At 42.2% G+C, this 15,782-nt stretch overlaps 1 protein-coding gene across 1 annotated transcript in view; it reads left to right on the forward strand.

Moving 5' to 3' along the window:
* The window catches only part of ITGA2 (integrin subunit alpha 2), a 105,127-nt gene that overhangs the window by 71,432 nt on the left and 17,913 nt on the right, over positions 1 to 15,782 (forward strand). The window contains exons 18-25 of the mRNA XM_014527898.2: positions 915 to 1,025; positions 1,590 to 1,672; positions 2,156 to 2,297; positions 6,241 to 6,333; positions 7,668 to 7,744; positions 8,867 to 8,950; positions 11,480 to 11,582; positions 14,784 to 14,894. Coding sequence (XP_014383384.1) covers positions 915 to 1,025; positions 1,590 to 1,672; positions 2,156 to 2,297; positions 6,241 to 6,333; positions 7,668 to 7,744; positions 8,867 to 8,950; positions 11,480 to 11,582; positions 14,784 to 14,894 — 804 coding nt within the window. The remainder of the gene's footprint in view (positions 1 to 914; positions 1,026 to 1,589; positions 1,673 to 2,155; positions 2,298 to 6,240; positions 6,334 to 7,667; positions 7,745 to 8,866; positions 8,951 to 11,479; positions 11,583 to 14,783; positions 14,895 to 15,782) is intronic.

The raw sequence follows: 15,782 nt of genomic DNA on the forward strand, positions 1-15,782 counted from the left end.
CTACTCCCCTGCCACTGTTTTCGCTGCTGCAGTGGTGGGAGAAATGAATTTAAGACAATCCTCCGATAATTAGATTCTATACATGGAAAAGTATCATGAATGTATAGATTTTTCCATGTATAAAATCTAATTATTAGAAGGTCATCTTAAACTCAGAGTTATCTTGGATTTGGGTAAACATGGTATATTGCACTCAGGCAAAGTTAGGTAAAGATCAGACTTATTGAAATATGCCTCTGTGTAGTATCTTCTCCTCTGAATAAGAAACAGGGTTTGGAGTTGCATAGCATTTTGCAGGATTCAGTCATAAAAACAATTATAAATAACAGATTGTTATAAATTCTAGATAAGAGTTAAATACGGCTGCTTTAAATACTACTAAGCAGACCAGGAGTGAAAGAAACAAATAGATAAAAATCAGCAGTGCTACGATATTAAATATATGAAGGAGAAACCCTTTATTGTTTCTAGTACATTAGATATTAATAATAGAAAATGTGTATTGTTGGAAGTCAACTCTGAATAGAAGTTGACCACATTTTCTGGTTCAAGTCTAAGAGAAACAGCTTTTCCCTAATATAAGTTGCTAACTACTAATAAGGACCTTGAACATTATTGCCTTTATACAGTCCCACAGGAGAATCAAATAACCAAGGGAAGGACTCAGAGTTAAATGCACTAAAAATATTAAACTGAAAATGCACTGAAAAATATTGTGACTTGGTATTTTTATTGCATTCACACAAATACTGCAAATAAAAACTCACAATTGTAGGGAGATTGATTGAAAGTTAACCCTGTGTATAAGCTGAGTATGGTCTTTATGGTTCTTTTGGAGGATAAAAAGGTAACATTGCATCATAACAATGCAGTAAGATTAATTATTACGTACTAAGTCAATATGTATATTACAGGAGCCATCTGACGCTGTGAATTCCCTTGGTCTGCGTATTGACATTGGCCTTGCAAATCCCGGCTCTAGTCCTGTCCTTGATGCATATTCTCCTGCATCTGTATCCTACAGTGTAAGTACAGAACTTAACTACTGGACAATATAAAACCAAATGTGTCACAAGTGGGATGACAATGGTTAGGCATAGTAGTTAGCTACAGGGTCAGGAACCTAATTCTAAGGACAGGAGTCAGGACAGATTCATAACCAGGGTCTGGAGCTGGTGGTCAGGCTGGGCCAGAAAGCTAGAATCAGTAAGCCATGGATCAAGCCAGGACTGGAGAACCAGTGTCCTTAGCTATAGATGAAGTTGGGTCAGGTAGCCAGTCAGAAAGCTGCAGACTAAGCCAGAGGCAGAAGGGTCAGCAGAGCTTTACGTTGTGAGCTGGGCTGCAGCTGAGTGTCAAGCTTAGGCACTTTCACTTAGAAGCTCAAGCTTGGGAGCTTTCACTTTAGCTTAGGTAGATATGGATTGGTGGTAGCCTTAAAGTCCACCTTACCTAGGATTGGAAATACAGTCTTACTATCCCTGTGCCTTATTTTCTCATCTCTAAAAGGGGATGCTACCCTGCAGGTAGGGCATCAAGTTCTAGTCTCTCAGAAAAAAGCAGAAGATAACTTTTTTCCGTGTCTGTAGATTCCTTTTATCAAAGACTGTGGTAAGGATGAACTCTGCATCTCTGATCTTATTCTTGATGTTCAGCAGAAAACAGATGATGGGTAAGTGTCAACTAAGATTTTTGCACAAAAAGTTTTTTAATCAATAATGGATTGAATGAAAACCCCAGAGTTTCTTTTCAGTACAATATTTGTTCAGAACTTGTAGAAAAAATATATTAATAGTACTTCATGTTATATCATTAATGTTTAAAAGTAGGTTCACATCAGTATCACCACGCTATAAGGCAACTATTAAGGAGATTTTCAGCCTGTCTTCTGTGGCAGAACCTGTTAAAACCAAATGAAGCCATATGGGCTATATATAGTCAAGACAGTGCAATTATTTGAGGTCAGTTTTAAGAAGCACTTTCACAATACATATGGCCAGTGTACAAAGTGTCTGTAAAATGATAGTTCTGTATATGTAGAACATCAAAACAGACAGTACTGTCCATCTGATTCATTGCTGTCGAATGCCTTTCAATGATCTGTAGCTGCAGTAGCCACTTTATTTATAATAACAACGATCAATTTTTTCAACAGCAAACAACCCTTCATTGTGAGCAGCAAGAATAGAAGGATAACATTTACTGTGAAGCTTAGGAACGAGAAGGAAAATGCATATAACACCAGAATCCAGGCTACATTTTCAGAAAACTTGTTTTTCTCTTCATCATCTGTATCAGTATGTAGTTGCATCCACCTCAACTCTGCCTATTTTACTTCTGTTTTTTCTTGTTTCCCTGATAAGTGTTTTCCTTTCTAGTAGTCCTTATCTCAGCAAAGGCCTACTCCATCTTGTTCCATAAGATACAAGAAATATTTCTTCCAACTCCCTCCTTACAATTAGCTAGAACTAAGTGTAACATACCAGTTTCTTTAGATCAAGGAGGAAGACAGCCAGCTCAGTATAAGAGCTGGCACCCTAGCTAGTTTGATTTCGACTCACTGGTGAAGTAATCTTTTCCTTACCTTGGGACTTGGCATCTTGCACGTACTGCTTTACTCCAAGCAACACTGCTGAATACTGTTACTAGGGCACAAACAGTTCATACTTGATAAATCAAGTGTGCAACAGAGAGAGTTTTAAAACACAGACTTTGGAGTTAGTAGTAATGTTACTGCCAAGGTCACATATTCCAACTAGACAGTTAATCAGCTTGGAATGATCACTATACCAGAAACTGTGATTTTAATGGATTTTTTTCTTTGTTAAAAAAACAAGAAAAGAAAAGAATGTTACAGGTTATTTTAGGAGAAATACAGTAAATCATTTGTCTGAAATGTTGCTCCCAACCAGTTCAAAGAGGATAAAATCCAGACCCCAGTGTCTGGCCCAAGTAGGAAGGCTGCTACTGTTGAGGTGAGGATGGGGAAGGAATTCAGTATATTATTCAAAACGAGCTCTTTTGGGGGGAAAGAACTGGGATCGTTTCTGAAGAGGCAAATCCACTGGTCTTGTCCTGGCCCATCCATGGGCTGTAATCTCCTATAAGCTCCTATGTGGTAGATTTGTAAAGAGCAAGACTTGATACTCTTGAAGGAAATTGAAGAGCAGACCCCCCCCCCACCCCCCCAAGCTTTCTGCTGTAACACAGAAGGGAGATCATTGACTAAAACATATATGAAACTGGATTGTACAATAGAAGCTAAGGAAGGACCTTCTGCTCGTAGTCAGGTTTGCTTTCTAAAGGGTTAAATCTGGTTCCTGTTACAAAACTGTGACTTTTTCAAGGGTATAATTTAGAATCCCCATTTTGCACATGAAAGCAACATAAAAGTTAGTTGTAATTCCTTCCAATCTGTATTCCTTAGGAAAGTAGGGCTGCAAGGGACCCTGCAAGGTCATCTAGCTCAGTCCTTTGTTTTAGGCAGGGTCATCCTTGATGAAACCATCCTGGCCAAGTATCTATCTAACCTTCTCTTGAAAATTTCCAGGGATGGAAATTCCACAGTCTTTAGGTTACCTGTCCAATGCTTGACCACACTTATAATCAGGAAGTTCCTCCTAATCACCAACCTAAATTTCTTCGGCTCCTAGTCCTTTTCCCGTATCAAATACCCCCATAGTTTTCTCTTCTCCAGACTAAATACCTTAGTTCTTTCTTGTTCCTCATAAGTCATGTTTTCCAGGCCTGTAATCATTTTTGTCATTCTCCACTGGACTCTTTCCAATCTATCCACATCTTGCCTTATCAACAGGGATCCTGGTTTTCTCTGATTAAAAAAAAAAAAATTCCCATTTTTTTTTAATTTAAAAAAGTACAGAAAGAATATTAATGAATGAATCATGGAAAAATGTGGAATTTGGTTTACTTTTTCTAATCCAAAAAATTGGGGATTATCGGAGAAAACCAGGATCCATAGATTTATAGATGTTAGGGCCGGAAGGGACCTCAGTAGGTCATCGAGTCTGACCCCCTGCCCTGGGCAGGAAAGAGGGTTGGAGTCAGACAACCCCAGCTAGGTCCTTGTCCAGTCTCCTCTTGAAGACCCCCAAGGTAGGGGAGAGCACCACCTTCCTTGGAAGCCCGTTCCAGATTCTGGTAACCCTTACTGTAAAGAAGTTCTTTCTAATGCCCAACCTAAATCTACTCTGTCAATTTGTGGCCATTGTTCCTAGTTACTCCAGGGGGTGCGCTCATAAATGGAGCATCTTGTATTCCCTGCTGCCCTCCCCTGATGAATTTATGGGCAACCACAAGATCACCTCTCAGCCTTCTCTTGCAAAGGCTGAAGAAATCTAGGTCCCTCAGTCTCTCCTCGTAGGGCCTTGCTTGTAGGCCTCTGACTATACGAGTGGCCTCCTCTGAACCCTCTCAAGATTCTCCACATCCCTTTTGAAGTGCGGTGCCCAAAACTGGGCGCAGTACTCCAACTGCGGCCTGCCCAACGTCGCATAGAGGAGGAGCATCACCTCCCTGGACCTGTTCGTCATGCATCACCTGATGCACAATAAAGTGCAGTTAGCCTTGTTGATCACTTTGTCACATTGGTGACTCATGTTCATCTTGGAGTCAACTATGATTCCAAGATCCCTTTCCACTGCTGTGCTGCTGAGAAGGTCACCCCCCAGCCTATAAGTGTGCCGGTGATTCTTTTTGCCCAGGTGCACCACTTTGCACTTGTCTTTGTTGAACTGCACACTATTTTGTTCTGCCCATTTTTCCAACCTTTCCAGATCCACCTAGATCCATTCCCTACCCTCTGCTGTGTTAACTTTGCCCCGTTATTTGGCATCATGTGCAAATGTGGACAGGGTGCTCTTTACACCTTCATCCAAATCACTGATGAAGACATTGAATAGCACCGGTCCAAGGACCAAGCCTTGCGGGACTCCACTGCCCACATCTTTCCAGGTCAATATCAACCTGTCCACCACCACACTCTGGGTGCAATCCCTAAGCCAATTTGCCACTTGCCTTACCAGATAATCATGTACATCACAGCCTGTCAGTTTATTTATGAGAATTAAATGTGTCTAAGCATTTTGTGACCCAATCATAAAAAGAAACAAGGTTAGTCAGGCAGGATCTACCTGCAGTGAACCTGTGCTGATTTCCTTTCAGCATTATTTTCCCTGTTGGGCTCCCACAAATGTGATCCTTAATGATTTTTTCCAGAGTTTTCCCAAGGATAGAGGTGAGACTAACTGGCCTATAGTTTCCTGGTTCCTCCTCCTCCCCTTCTTGAAAATAGGGACCACAGTGGCCCTTTTCCAGTCCTCTGGGACCTGACCAGAGCTCCATGAGTGCTCAAACAGCCGTGCCAGTGGCTCTACTATGACACTGGCCAAATTCCTTCAGCACCCTTAGATGAATTTCATCCGGCTCTGCTGATTTAAACACATCCAGCCCTTCCAAGTGCCCCTTCACTAAGTCTGTGCTAACAGTTGGTGGGCTGGTGTCCCTCCTGTGTCTATCTACAGTCCAATTGGGAGATTTGTCTTGGTCTGTGTCTAGGAATACAGATGCAAAGAACTCATTGAAGAGCTCAGCTTTGTGTCCCCCCATCACCAATTGCCTTAATTTGTCTTGTAGGGGTCCTATGCCATCCTGCACCTTCCTTTTGCTCCCTGTATACCTGAAGAAGGACTTTTTGTTGTCCTTAATTTTTGTCGCCAGCCTAAGACCTAATCCTGCTTTGGCCTTCCTAACGGATTCCCTGCAAGTGCGAGCCAGGGAGGTATACTCCTCCTTGGTAGCTACCCCTTGTTTCCACAGCCTGTATACCTCTTGCTTTGCCCTTAGGCTTTCCTGGACTTCCCTGTTCAGCCAAGAGGGCTTCTTGGCCCCTTTGCTCCCTTTTATGCACGATGGGATTGCCTCCTTCTGCGCCCACAGGATCACTCCCTTGAGGAACAACCACCCTTCCTGGACCCCCATTTCACCAATGCTCTTGAGCTTTAATGCCTCACTAAATAAGCACATCCCTGCTTATCAGTGCCAAACAGAGTGGAAAAATCACTTCCCTTGATTTACAACACACTCCTCTTAACCCAACATGCTGCTGGCTTTCTTCTGCAACACAAACACACTGATGTCACATTGATAAAACAGTGCAAGTAAGTGTCTAGTCTTGTATCAAAAGCTAATGGCTAATATGGCGTTTCTATTTTTTTCCTTCAGAGTGATGGAACTGAAGTTTCATGTCAGGTGGGCACTGCCCAGGAATCAGTCATTTGCCAAATCAGCTATCCTGTTTTTAAAGAAGGAGAAAAGGTACCACTCGGATTTCATATATCAACACATCTGTAGTGATACCCACCACAAGTGTGTCCTAACGCATTACTGGTAAATGTTTTCTCATTAGAGTAAGGTTCAGTTTGAGTCACTGATAGTAGCAGTCAAAGGCTGGCGATTCTACACAGCTTGGGAGAGAAGCACTTACGCTACATGCTTCTCCCTACCTTCTGGACAATGGCTGAAGTCCCTTCAAGCGGCAGTCGGTTTGTAGCTCTCAGAGCACAGCGGTTGAGAGCAGAAATTCCCCCATCTTAACAATGTTCTCTCCTAAGAACTGAATGGATTCCCACCTGGGGATTCCTTCTGACTGAGCCAGTGGTGACTCGGAGACTTGCATGGGTCTGATTTTATAGACCTGCTTCCAACCTGCACTCAATATTATACAACCAGACCCAAACTCGCAACCCACATTAGCAAGTCTTCTTACCCATGGACTGACCTGACCTGCTTTAGTCAAACCCATGACCTCATAAAAACTGCCATGAAAAAATAATCCCATGTTTTCCCAGAAGTAGTAATGTGTTAATTCAACCCAGCTCCACAATGTCTGTATATATTGGTCACTTCAATGGGGCTTTTTGGGTTTTTCAATGGGGCTTTTATCTGGGTCACCTGTGGGTACTGGCAGGTACCCAGCCCAATGCAGGACTCTGTGGTGACTCCCTTTCCAGGACTGTACATAATCCTTGCCTACAAGCAGTGCTGCCATGACAGGAGATAGTGCCTCAAGCAGCTTGAGGATATATCCTGTAACCTATTTACATAACATACATCTCATGATATACAACATCTCGGATAGCTTAATCTTCTCCATTATTCTTTAGGGAAGGAAAGAAATGGCCTTCCCAGTCCCTAAAACAGTCACTTGCAGCAATGAGAACTCACTAAATAGAATAGGAACATGCCTTCTCTGCAGGAGAAAAAGCCCTTGCTAAACAGAATATAACCCTTGTTTTTAGCAGCTTAGATCAAATTATTTTGGATGATAGCCAGCAGAATGGATGCTTAAAAAGTAAATAACCCAAACTTCCCTGAAATGCTGCTCCTGCTGTTTGCAACTAGTAATTGCATCACTATGTTTTAATGTGCAAATTGTTAGTGTTTGCAGAATGATATAAGCTGCAGGTGAAAATAAGAACACAGCAATGCTGCAGGTAGGATGAAGTAATTACTGCAGACGATAACATGCTACAGTATTCTAATGTATAGCTCAAACTCCAGAAATTTGTGCAGACAAATAAATATAATGATAATTACTTGTAAGCACTTCAAATTTGTTGTATAATCTGTTGGTTTTGTCTTTTGTTTAGGTATCTTTTGATATTAGCTTTGACTTCAACCTCAAACATCTTCAGAACATGGCAGTTATAAATTTTCAGGCATTGAGGTAAAGTATTTTACCTTATCTAACCCAAATCCAAGACAACCCTGAATTTAACATGACCCCCCAATAATTAGCTTCTGTACATGGAAAATGTATAAATTTGTCATAATTGTCCATGTATAGAATCTAATTATTGCAGAATTGTCTTAAATTCGAGCCCTCCCACATCACTGCAGGTGGTGGAGGGACAAGCAATTAGGGGGGCTATAAAGGAGCAAGCAGTGAGTGAGTGGTAAGAGCATAGGCGGTGCGGCGGGGGGGGCACAGGCAGTGGGAGAAGCAGTAAGGGAGCAGGCAATGGGGGAAGCAGTGTGAGAGGGGCAGACAGGTGGCTGGCGAGCAAGGCAGCTTGTCCCAGGCTCTCTGCCCCCCACCCTACTAACCCCTCCTTATACCTGCCCTCCCCCACACAGTCTTGGACCTCCACTCCCTGTTGCCCCACTCCTCAGGCCATTTCAGTGCCTCCCCTCCCACCCCTGCAGCCTCAGGCCCTTGCTCCTCTTCACCCATTTTACCCCTGAAACTTCTGTCTGCCTCCTGCCTCTCCCCCCTACCACCCATGCTTCAGCACTGGCAAGCTTTTTCCCCACTGCTACCTGTGCTGGAAATCCAGCACAGCTGCTACAGGGCCAGTCTGGGGCCATGTTCCATGCTCCAGGCTGCAGTGGAGATGGAGCCCGCCAGTGCCAGACCAAAGGGAAGCCAGAGTAGGGCATTGGGGAATAGAAGCGGTTTGAGAGAAAGATGGAGGGGGCCCAAGGCTGCTGGAGAGAGAGGTATGGGGTGCAGAAGCAGCAACAACTCCAGCCCCAACATGAGGTGAGGCTGAGCTGGAACCACAGGAGCTATGTATTCCCCCCCTAACCACCCCCCAGAGCCTTGTACTCAAATCTAAGATGAGGGGCTTCCCTCCCATGTTAAGTGAAGGAGGAAAAAAAATCTCATCTTGGAATTGAGTAAATAGGGCATTATATAATTATTTAATTTTTAATGCACACCCACCAATGAACTGTTTGAGCTAAGATAAAACAATGATATTACTATTACTGCAAGTATAATTATTTTTTGGACATTATAATTGTGTTATAATGCCTGAGAATAATACATTATGCTTTTGATGAACAGTGAAAGTAAAGAAGACCGAGAAGCAGACAATCAAGTCAGCCTATCAATTCCCCTGCGGTATGACGCTGAAATTCACTTCACGAGGTATGCTGAATAAAGAGGAGAGTTGAAGGCATTCTGTCAAGGCTGCCATAGAAAATAGAATTGCCTCAGAATTGCCATCAGGACCCAGATACACTATCATCTTTTTTGACAGTTGTAAGAAACTGTTGCTTGGTCAATGACATCAGACATTTTATTCTTTTCCTTTAATACTTTAAAAAGAAAAAATCCAGTAGATGATTTCCTTTGCCTGTGGACAAGGGGAACACATAAAGGACTGTGACTTTAAAGCTTGAGCTGTTGTAATGAGAACAAAAGAAGCAGTTGAGACTATTGTGAGTACTTTGCCTGTCACATAACCCCAGGAAGGGATAAGTAGAGGAAGCCTTCAAGGGCTGTACCTCATTTTGTTGTAGAAAAGGAGGACAATACTGAAAGGAATTGCCCCACTAAGAACTTGGCCCAGTAGTATAACTAAGCCAGGGTGACTGAAGCAGCAGCCTTAGGCACCAACTTTATTGGCACAGGACAAAACTAGCCACTGCCACAGCAATGGCTATGCAACATTGTTGCAATCAGTATGGTGGCAGCTCACATTGCTCCACGCATTGTGGCTGCCCCAGGCGTGGGACTGCCCTGCTTGGCCAGTAGGGAGGTGGACAGGATCTGTGGGGAAATTGTGCTCTCTGAGTATAGAGAGTCCAAGTGGGACTGAAGAAATGATCCACCCAAAGAATGCTGAATAGTAGCTTCCAGGATTTGAGGGGATTTATATAGAGAGAATCACGGAGCATTAATCAAATTCCACCAAGCAAGCCCAAATGATAGCCTTTCTGCAGGAACTGGACAATGGCATAAAGTCGTATAGGATAAATATACAGAGGTGAAACAAATATTCCCAGGCTGTGGAGGAGTTAAAAGAACAGTGGAGGCCAAATGGATAGCAACAAACTTTGAGAGAACAAAGCAGCAGTACCTACTTCAGGAAAAGGAACCAGGCAAGATTCAAGATTTGCCAAGACTGATCTCAAACTGAAGTGGGAGCAGCTCCTAGGAGCGAAGACCCATTATACTCATTGCATAACAGAGCAGGGCTATCTAGAGGTAGTGGCTTGAGAACAGAAGGAAAAACCTCTCTGAGCTTTGGAAAAAGCTAGAGAACAGAGTTGAATAGTAGCCAGACAGCAAGAGATGGTGATGCAGGAGGAAGTAGACCACTTGTGCATGTGCATCCTGGATAAGGACAGTGGACACTAGACAAGGACACTATAGAATAGAAGAGAGCCACTGCTGCTCACAAGGAGTAGATTAAAGATCAGGTGAACACAGAGGCAGCAAAAAAATAAAACCCAATTTAGTAGCTATGGCAGTAACTGCAACAAGTCCGAGAAACCAAGACAATACTGGAGGATACAGACTTAAACCATCTAGTCTCATTAACTGAAAGATACCAGCAGGAACTTGCTGCCTTAGAAGAGGCCAGGCAGAGGATCCCAAGCAGTCTTAATTAAGGAAAAACAAGATTTACAATTTCAGGTTGCATTTCTGGACAGTGACAAAGTAAGATTTGAGATGCAGATCGAGAGCATGTAAGAGTCACTCCTAGAAAGGCAAATCAGCCTAAAAGAGATCTGAAGGAAAGAGAGACCCTGATATAGACTTTGACATTTTCCCTGAGGTTGGGTAAAATCTTAAGAGGAGAATATGAAATAAGTTATATAAACCCTATCCTAGCAGAGAGGGGGTTAATGGAAGCTCAGGAGCCTATTTAACAACTATGGCTGCACTTGGAAACAGGTCATTGAGTCAATAAATCTGCCGTAGAGGACTTGGCTTTCCTTTAACAGAGCAGAGGATGGGTCTTGGGAAAACTTGTATCTGGGAGCTAGTTCTTGGTTTGAGCCCTGAGAAAATGGCAAAAAGCCATTTCTGTTTTGCAAGAAGAAACAGGAGACTGAAAACACACCCAGAAATGCCAGAAATTCAAGCCCTGAAGTGGGGGGAAAATGCTGAAGTCAAATTTTGTCTGTTTGGAGTTTTCAGGAGGAGCCCAGGTATATTGAGAAACAATACTGAGCAGGGCGGTATGTTGGGAGACTTCACTTCTGGTGTCCTGAAATTTCTGATCAACCGGGACAGCATTATGCATGTCTTCGCTGGAGGGTGGAGTCTCACAGAAAGGGCAGACGGCAGCAAGGACTACAGTTGCCATCAGCAGGGAACGCCAAGCAAAAGCAAAAGGCTGTGGCACTATGCTTAAGCATGAAGAGATTAAGTTGGGCAGAGAGATGCCCTTCAACATCCCTCCAATTCCTTGTATTCCCTTACTGCACTCTGCTTTATGCACTCATTTGCAATTTAGACTCCAATAAGATGTTTTTATTTCTTAAACAACTTTTCAAAATACAATTTAAAACAAGGTTATAAATATCTGAGCTTCCCCTGATTATACTTCTGAACTCTGATTTGCTGTTTTATAATAAACCAAGAAACGATCAGTTACATGGAATATTTGAATATATTTTAATAGCACCTGCCAAATTAAAATATTGTTTTCTGGTTGTTTGCCAGGCTTACCAATATAAATTTCTATGAAATATACTCTGATCACAATGTTCCTTCCACTGTGAATAATTTTGAAGAGATTGGCCCTGCATTCAATTTTTCAGTTAAGGTTAGTAAATATTTATAAAGATGATACTTAGTATGTTGCCTTGCCACCTGTACTGTGTATCCAAAGGTCAAACAAAATGAGGTCCTTGGTGTTTTACTCTGTTGTGTGAGTCAGTCAGTGATGAAAATGAGTCTCAGTAACTGAACAGTGATAACTTCACCTCCCATTTCACAGCATTCACTGGTTGAGCGGTGAGATTCCCAGTTAATGGAGGTTTTTCACTGCTAGCACAGGCCCAGATCTTGTGAAAACTTATGTGATTAATGCTATGCCCTTGTAAGTAAGCCCATGGAAGTGAGTCTCAGATCTACAAACTCAAGTCAGTGGAACTGTTCACGGTGCATAAAGTGAAACGCATGCATTAAGTTTTTACAGGACTTGGGATATGGAAATATAAACGATTGTTTTGTTTTGTTTGAGTAAAGTTAAGCGCTCTCAACAGGTAATAAACTGAATAACCGCAGATATTATACAACTCCGAAAACAGTAGCTTGAACTTGGAGGAAACCTGAATGAAAGAGGTAGCAATTATATTAAAGGAATGTAAATGAGCTGTATTGACTAGCAGCTGTGACAGAACCATTTGCTTTATGCAACTACAGTAAAAGCTCTGTTATCCAGTATCCATGGGGAATGTGGGGTTCCGGTTAATCAAATATGCTGGTTATCTGAGAATTATAATGACAGGTTTTTTCAAGAAAGAAAATAAGCCATTTTAACTATGATATAACAACTTCTAATATTTTAACTATGATAATAAGTAATAATATAGTAAATAGTATATTGTACAATTACTGCCCCTCAGCTGCTTCTGAAGGCACCTTGGGATCAGAGGTTGCCTCAGAACGTGGCTCTGCTTCAGACCGTGGCTTTTCTTGAGGATCATCAACATCAATAGTAATATCTGATCCTTGACACAAGCTGCAGAAGCTCTTTGAAGCATCCTGCGGATGTCTGCCTGCCTGCAAATCAGTTGCCTGTTTTTCAGGAAATTGTTGTGAACAACATGAAGTTGCATCACTTCCTGAGCAGAATAAGATGACTGCTGCTCAGCAAATTTCAAGACTGTTTCCAGACATTGTGCAGCAGTAGCCCAATCCACTTTAGTTTCTTCACTGTGGTCGTCTTCTTCTGCGTCTTGTTCAGGTGCAGTAGCTCTTTCAGGATGCACAACCTTTTCTATAATTTCAGCATCAGTAAGGATTTGTGCAACATCAAGGTCTTGATCGCTGTTTACCCACTCAGTATCTTTGAGTTTAGTGAGTGGGTTAGTGGGGTCAGCATTTTGAAGGATATCAAGAATCTCTTTTAATGATTTTTTTTTCTGTCTCACAATGAAACCTGCAAATTCTTCTTCATCAGAAGATCCCCCTGCAAACTTCATTGCTGCCCACAATTTTCTCCAAGCCATCCTTAAAGTTGTACTCTTCACAGCACACCAGGCACATGCCACATCGAAAATTGCATTGTTAATGGTGTGCTGTGACTGAAATTCTTGGAGACTTCCTTCATAGTTGAGTAGCTTCCCCATAAAGTCCCTTCCGTAGATGGATTTCAGGTTTTTGATAATTCCCTGATCCATGGGCTGTATGAGTGACGTGACATTGGCAGGCAGGAAGATGGTAAGAATATTTCCAGACACTAACTCTGCTTCACGAGGGTGAGCTCGACAGTTATCTAAAATCAGAATAACTTTTGTGTCTTCTGGCTTTCCATGTTTCTTCAGATGCTCTTTCCCACAAAGACATGGTGAAACCAGTGCAAAAATATTTCCTTGTCCATCCATTCATTAGCTTGTGCCTTGTACTCAACAGGTAGATGAATGACACCCTTGAATGCTCTTGGTCGTCTGAATTGTCCGAGCCCCCAAGGTCTGGAACAGCCTGCCACCGGAGGTGGTTCAAGCGCCTTCATTGAACACCTTCAAGATGAAACTGGATGCTTATTTTGCTGGGATCCTATGACCCCAGCTGACTTCCTGCCCTTTGGGCAGGGGGCTGGACTCGATGATCTTCCGAGGTCCCTTCCAGCCCTAATGTCTATGAAATCTATGAATTTTCCCACCACCAGCAGCTTGATTCTGTGTGTGCCTGCTGCATTTCCACACACAAGCACAGTCAGGTGGTCCTTGCTCTGCTTAAAACCAGCTGCACCAACCTCACCTGCACCAGCCAGGGTAGGAGTTGGCAAACAATGCCAAAAAAGGCCAGTTTCATCAGCGATATAGCTCTGCTCTGGGGTTACGCCACACTCCACAACCAGTTTCTGGAAAAATGCACAATATTTTTCAGCAGCCTCATGATCGGCAAATTTTTTTTTTTCTCCAGACACATCAAGCCTTCTGATACCGTGGCGAAGTTGGAAGCAAGACAACCATCCATCTGGAAAAAAAAAAAAGCAGGCTTCAGTCATTCCCATTTCTTGATAGAAGTCTTTCGCTTTTTCGATCAGCATTGGGTCAGGAATTGGAGCTCCCTCCAAACGTTTTAAGACAAACCATTTGTACAATATCTTGTCTAATTGTTCCAGTTTTGGTTTGTGCAGAGTACAGCGTTGCTCAGTTGCTTTACTTGTCTCAGAATTCATCATGAACTGAAGTAACTCTGATGTCATAGATCGTAGACGAGCCAACATTGAATTTCTGAACATCAACCTGTTCCTGTTTTCTCCTTTCTCCAGGCACTTAATTATGTCCAATTTCTGTGTAATCATCAAAACATGCTTTTGCTTCTGTCCTCTGCTTGTTGATGGAGTATTGGTAGCCATAGTTGCAGGATGGGTGAGATATTCAGCAATAAAGTCACAGCACAAGCTCAACGCGATCACAATGTCGGATGGGGCTGCCACTAGTGACACCACTCGGTAGCATCCCGAATGGCAAGATGCCGTCTGTGACAGATGCTGGTTAATAGAGAATTCTGGGTGGTAAAGTGCTGGATAACGCAGCTTTTACTGTAATAAAAATTTTGCTTAGAAAGCAGCCGGGGATTCAAAATTATATAGCATATGTTGTTTACACGTAGTGATGTTATAATGCAATTACTGCCTAGAGATAAAAATATTAATGGAGAAAAATATTACAGCAGCAAAAGCAGTTCAGATCTTTAACCAGTCTTGGGTTATGACTGCCTTGCTCTAATTAACTAATTTGTATTTTCTTAACTCTAAATGCAACTAAATTAACTAGTTATTGCTGTGCAGGTTACAACGGGAAGTGTTGCAGTAAACATGGCATGTGTAAAAATCCATCTTCTAGAACTGACTAAAGAAAACAATCTGCTGATGTACCTAACTGCCGTGGATACAGACCAGGTAGAGAACTGAATCATGTAAAAGTTGCACTTTAACCTGTGTAATAAATATAACGTGGACTGTGATACAACAGGTGAGATCCATGGGCAGAATATCAACAAGTAATCATAGTGTCATATCCAGGGTTGCCAACCCAAGAATATTTTTTTTCTAAGCATCTGCAAACTTCATTGACAAAAACTTTTTTGCTGACATCAGTTTGTACTGATATCTGGTTTACATAATGTAAGTGTAACCCTTCTGCCAGGTCCTGGATGGCAGTAACAAGGGCCAGGTTCAAATTTAAAGATTAAACACCAACTTTCCAAATCTGGCTCAAGCACCCACCCAGAAACCTAGGAAAATAAATTTTAACTGGGTGTTGGATTGATAACTGGGGGGCGGGGAAGGAAGACAAATACAGAACCTTAAGAAAAAAACAATTATTAAACATTAAGTGAAACTCAAACAGCTAATAGTCTCAATCACTAGTAAACCAAACCTGGGTAGTTAACACCTAAACCAATCCATTGGGAAGGGAGACTTACCCAAGGCTGCCATTCAGGGGCACTACCACCTCAGACTGCCTAGGGCCACGTGACCATGCCTGCCTTCAAGGCAATCATCCATTATAGACAAGTGACAGCTGACAGAATGCAACCACAGCATGTGTCTCAGTTTCTTAGGGACAGCTCAATTTTTTTATGGACAAATATTTTTAGCCCTTTTTATATGGACAGTCTGTAAATTTATGGACATTTGTCAACCCTGGTCACATCTGAGAGCGTACTTCATTGTTTGTACTGATGCTATGCCTTTACAACTTCAGGGGCAGGGAATGAAAGAAAAGATGGTCCAGTAATCAGGACATAAGATCAGCACTTCGGCGATCTGGGCTCACATTCCTGC

This window comes from Alligator sinensis, unplaced genomic scaffold (assembly GCF_000455745.1).
Source record: "Alligator sinensis unplaced genomic scaffold, ASM45574v1 scaffold573_1, whole genome shotgun sequence".
In the NCBI taxonomy this organism is placed as follows: domain Eukaryota; kingdom Metazoa; phylum Chordata; order Crocodylia; family Alligatoridae; genus Alligator; species Alligator sinensis.